General features: G+C 40.0%; 1 protein-coding gene across 1 annotated transcript in view; it reads left to right on the forward strand.

The window, feature by feature from the left end:
- The window catches only part of LOC107549791 (GTPase IMAP family member 7-like), a 5841-nt gene extending 944 nt beyond the window's left edge, over positions 1–4897 (forward strand). Inside the window, exons 3-4 of the mRNA XM_016230966.1 lie at positions 148–1010; positions 4159–4897. Of these exons, the coding sequence (XP_016086452.1) occupies positions 148–1010; positions 4159–4647 (1352 nt within the window). The 3' untranslated portion in view covers positions 4648–4897. The remainder of the gene's footprint in view (positions 1–147; positions 1011–4158) is intronic.
- Positions 4898–5000: the final 103 nt, after the last annotated feature.

The following is a 5000-nucleotide window of genomic DNA, read 5'->3' on the forward strand; positions in this document are numbered from 1 at the left end:
CTACTTTACACATTACTTTATGCCTTATCCACTCGTACGTTAAATTATGCATTTTGAATGCTTATTTTTGTCATTAAAATTATTTTCAAGATGCAGGACTGTTATTTTGCTTGATTCTTTGATTTGACATGATCGCTTGTTCCTCAGGAGCAGATGTTCAGAGCAGAAACTCAAAAGCGAGGAAGAGACCCACTCAGAGCTCTCTATCGGGTTCTGGTTCCAGCGATCCGCTCGCAGTGAATCCAGTGCCAGATGAACTGCGTCTGGTTCTGCTGGGAAGAACCGGTGCGGGGAAAAGTGCGACAGGAAACACCATCCTGGGAGAAGATCGATTTCATGCTGAAGTGAGCATGAGTTCAGTCACTAAAGAGTGCAGGAGAGAACATGGAACAGTGGAAGGACGAAATCTCGTTCTTGTGGACACACCTGGGCTTTTTGACACCGATCTGACAACTGAAGAACTGCGACAGGAGGTAATACATTGCCTGGCCTTGTCTTCTCCTGGTCCTCGTGCATTTCTGCTCATCATACCGATAGAGCGATATACAGAGGAGCAGCAGCGCACCGTAGAGATGATTCTGGAGATGTTTTGTGAGGACATCAGCCATCACAGCATCCTGATATTCTCACACGCCGACAGACTCAGAGGAGAATCCATTGGAGAGTTTATTTCGAGACAAAATCCAAAAGTTCAAGACCTCGTGAAGAGATTTGAGAGGCGTTTCGTGGCCTTTGACAACACAAACCCTACAAACCGAGAACAAGTGAGTCGACTCCTGCAGAAAGTGGATAAACTGCTGGCTGTGAATGAGAACCGTCACTTCACTAATGAAGTCACAGAGGCCATGCAGAAAGCCCAGAAGATAATAGAAGAGAGAATGCAAGCAGAAACGGCTGAAAGAACGAGGATAATCAAGAAGGAGGTCAAGAAAATGGCTGATGCTCATTGGCGTGCGTTCATTTCTGACGTCAATGAAGAGAAGCAAGAAACTGAACGAAGAAGGAAACACATTCAACGCAGGATTGATCGGATTGAGACTGATATCGAGAAGGAAAAGCAGAACGTGCGACCGATCCCAGCAAGACTGCAGCGGTTCAGAGCATCTCTGCAGAAAGAGCTGGAGAACATGAGACGGCTGGAGGAAAGAGAGATGGAGGAGATAAAGGAAAGAAAAAAGAAAGAACAGAAGGACCTGGACATCTGGATCCAAGAAGAGGAGCAGAGGAGGCTGAGCGAAGCAGAGCAGAACAATCAGTTTTCTTCAGATTACTATATTAAAATGCTGACTAAGCTTTCCATGTTTTTGCTGGGCGTTGGGGCGTCATTTGCACCCGCTCTCTTACTGTTTCTGTTCCCTGCAGCTCCAGCAGTGGAAGCCGGATTGTCAATGGAGTTTTTGGCCAGTTTGCTTGGCTTTGGAGCTGCAGAAAGTGGGAGTTTTTTTGGTACAGCTGCCGGAGTTGCAATGAAAGCTGCATCTGTAAAGTTGGCAACACTGACAAAATGCTGCATCCAGTAAAGAGCGTCACAGCCAGTGCTCACGTCATCAGCAGTCTTGAGTCTAAAGTCTTTTCTCAGTCACTTCCTCCTCAAGGATTTTTTTTTAAAGAAGAGCGAAACAACCTGGCATTCCATGAAGCATTGTGACTGAATCACATTTGCTGTATGTGCCACAAAGTGGCGCTATACTGAATGAATCCACATTTGTGCTTTTGGAACCGTGTGGATTCTGGAATCTAAAACAAAAATCTTTTCCTCTGAATCCTTGTGATTGCCTGGATAGAAAAAAAGAGAAAAATCTGATATTTTTAATTCCCAGGGACACTAATTAACATTTAATTGCAGCTGTGGTGGTGTGGGGAAAAAAGATCTTCTCTTCTTTGCAAAGATCAGTCGAGTTGCAGGTTCCTGGATGCCAAAGTCAGACTTTATTGGTGGAATCGACAAATCCGAGATGTCAGCTGAACATTGAACAACTCGGTTCAAAACTCATTTTCAGTCTCTTACAACACGTTTACCTCTTTGCTCATCTAAGGAGCATTCATTGCATTATCTTCCATTTTTATTAGCCCATCCTTCTCTTACTCTCCACAATTAATTATCTCTCCGTTCTGGCTTCTTTTTAATAATGGCGAGCCGCCACCTGGTCTATTTTTTTAAAAAAAATCATCACAAGAACATTAAAATTCTTTAATATATGGTTTACAGTGTCTTTGCATCGTCACTCTTGATATATGAATTAAAAACACTTGATATGTGGCTTTTATATAATTTCCTCCTGATTGCATAAAATGTAACAGTCTCGCAGGTTGTTTAGTTGATTTGTAGTTACACTGTTCCTCTGTTAGTTCATTTACTGAATTGTGTGCACTAAAATGTTCATGTAAATAAAGGGAAGGCATATCATTATGGAGTCTCTGGACTTTATTGTGCAATGTAACATAGTTAATAATTATTAATTATCATATTACATTGAATATAATAATTAGGATTATATTATGAAGTAAGTTTGTTTTCCAGGTTCTTGTTTTTTTTTAAACTACTTTAAGTGAGTCTTTAAGTCTTAAGTGTCAATTAAAGCGGAATAAATAAGCTTTCCATTGATGTATGGTTTGTTAGGATAGGACAATATTTGAAAATCTGGAATCTGAGGGTGCAAAAAAATCTAAATATTGAGAAAATCATCTTTAAAGTTGTTCAAATGAAGTTCTTAGCAATGCATATTACTAATCAAAAATTAAGTTTTGATATATTTGCGGTAGGAAATGTACAAAATATCTTCATGGAACATGATCTTTACTTAATATCCTAATGATTTTTGGCATAAAAGAGAAATGTATAATTGTGACCCATACAATGTATTGTTGGCTATTGCTACAAATATCCCCCAGCGACTTAACACTGCTTTTGTGCTCCAGGGACACGTATATGTGTAACTAAATTTAAACAAAGGAGTGTAAAGGACTGTAAATGTTTGTTGTCTGAAATTGTTTCTCAGAGGCTAGCTTTGCTTGTGTTCATTGCAAAGTCAAATTAAAGCTGAATAAAGAAAGGTCAAAGTGACTTTATATAGGAGTGTATATTCTTTAAAGTACCTTGAAGGGACATGTAAATACTAGGATATTGTAGTGCTCATTCAATACCATGAAATAAATCAAAGTGCAGTGGTATTACCATCAATTCACCGTGATTTTACAGATTTGTAAAATTAAAAACCTAATAAAGATTTTCTGACACATTCGGTGAATTGACCAAACGATGAATCGATTCACGTTATTTCGGATCACTCACTCACCGAATCATCTGAAGCGGTTCTCTGTCAGTTAAACAGACTGTGTCAAGATGAAGTGGATAATCACATAACATACAAATAATTGAGTAAAGTCTCATGTGATCATGCATTAAATGGATGTCTTTGATCATTTCTTTCAACCCTGTTTCAACCCCTCCTAGAACATGTACTAACTGTAACTATATATATATATATATATATATATATATACACATAAACAGGTGCATCTCAATAAATTAGAATGTCGTGGAAAAGTTCATTTATTTCAGTAATTCAACTCAAATTGTGAAACTTGTGTATTAAATAAATTCAATGCACACAGACTGAAGTAGTTTAAGTCTTTGGTTCTTTTAATTGTGATGATTTTGGCTCACATTTAACAAAAACCCACCAATTCACTATCTCAACAAATTAGAATACTTCATAACACCAATAAAAAAAAACATTTTTAGATATCGATCGTCACAGCATCCTGATATTCTCACACGCCGACAGACTCAGAGGAGTATCCATTGGAGAGTTTATTTTGAAACAAAATCGAAAAGTTCGAGACCTCGTGAAGAGATTTGGGAGGCGTTTCATGGCCTTTGACAACACAAACCCTACAAACCGAGAACAAGTGAGTCGACTCCTGCAGAAAGTGGATAAACTGCTGGCTGGGAATAAGAACCGTCACTTCACTAATGAAGTCACAGAGGCCATGCAGAAAGCCCAGAAGATAATAGAAGAGAGAATGCAAGCAGAAACGGCTGAAAGAACGAGGAAAATAAAGCAGGAGGTCAAGAAAATGGCTGATGCTCGTTGGCGTGCGTTCATTTCTGACGTCAATGAAGAGAAGCAAGAAACTGAACGAAGAAGGAAACACATTCAAGCCAGGATTGATCGGATTAACACGGACATATTGAAAGAAGATCAGAACGTGGAGCCGATCCCAGAAAGACTGAGACGGTTCACAGAGTCTCTGCAGACGGAGCTGGAGAACATGAGACGGCTGGAGGAAAGACAGATGGAGGAGGAGAGAGAGAGAAAGAAGAGAGAAGAGAAAGAACAGAAGGACCTGGACATCTGGATCCAAGAAGAGGAGCAGAGGAGGCTGAGCGAAGGAGGACCGAAGAATCTACTTTCTCCAGATCATATTAAAATGCTGACTTTGCTTTCCATGTTTTTGCTGGGCGTCGGGGCGTCATTTGCACCCGTTCTCTTACCGTTCCTGTTCCCTGCAGCTCCGGTGGTGGAAGCCGGGTTGGCGGCGTCGATTTTGTCCAAATTGTTAGCTGCAGAAGGATGGGGTTTCGTTTGGGTGGTTGCTGGAGTCGCCAAAGCCGCAGTGTTGACCCGCTGCTCCATCCAGTGACCCGTCCATCATTTATATAGCACCATTAACAACAGCAGCAGCTGACCAATGTGCTTTACCACAGCAGATAAAACTGATTTTAAAAAATCACAGCTAAAAACAAATTATATCAGCATTATATCAGCAAAATGAAGTTTACTGTGTGAGAAAAATTCAAGTTTACAGAGTTTTAGTATCAGTGCTACATTAAACTACTATATATAGGCCCGGTTTCACAGACAGGGCTTAGACTAAGCCAGGATTAGGCCATAGTTCAATTAGGACATGTAAGTAATTTTTATTAAAGGGGTCCTATTATGCTCTTTTACAAAGTCTTGATTTTGTTTTGGGGGTGTACTAGAACATGCTCTCAT

The sequence above is a fragment of the Sinocyclocheilus grahami genome, unplaced genomic scaffold, assembly GCF_001515645.1.
Source record: "Sinocyclocheilus grahami isolate Dianchi unplaced genomic scaffold, SAMN03320097.WGS_v1.1 scaffold381.1, whole genome shotgun sequence".
In the NCBI taxonomy this organism is placed as follows: domain Eukaryota; kingdom Metazoa; phylum Chordata; class Actinopteri; order Cypriniformes; family Cyprinidae; genus Sinocyclocheilus; species Sinocyclocheilus grahami.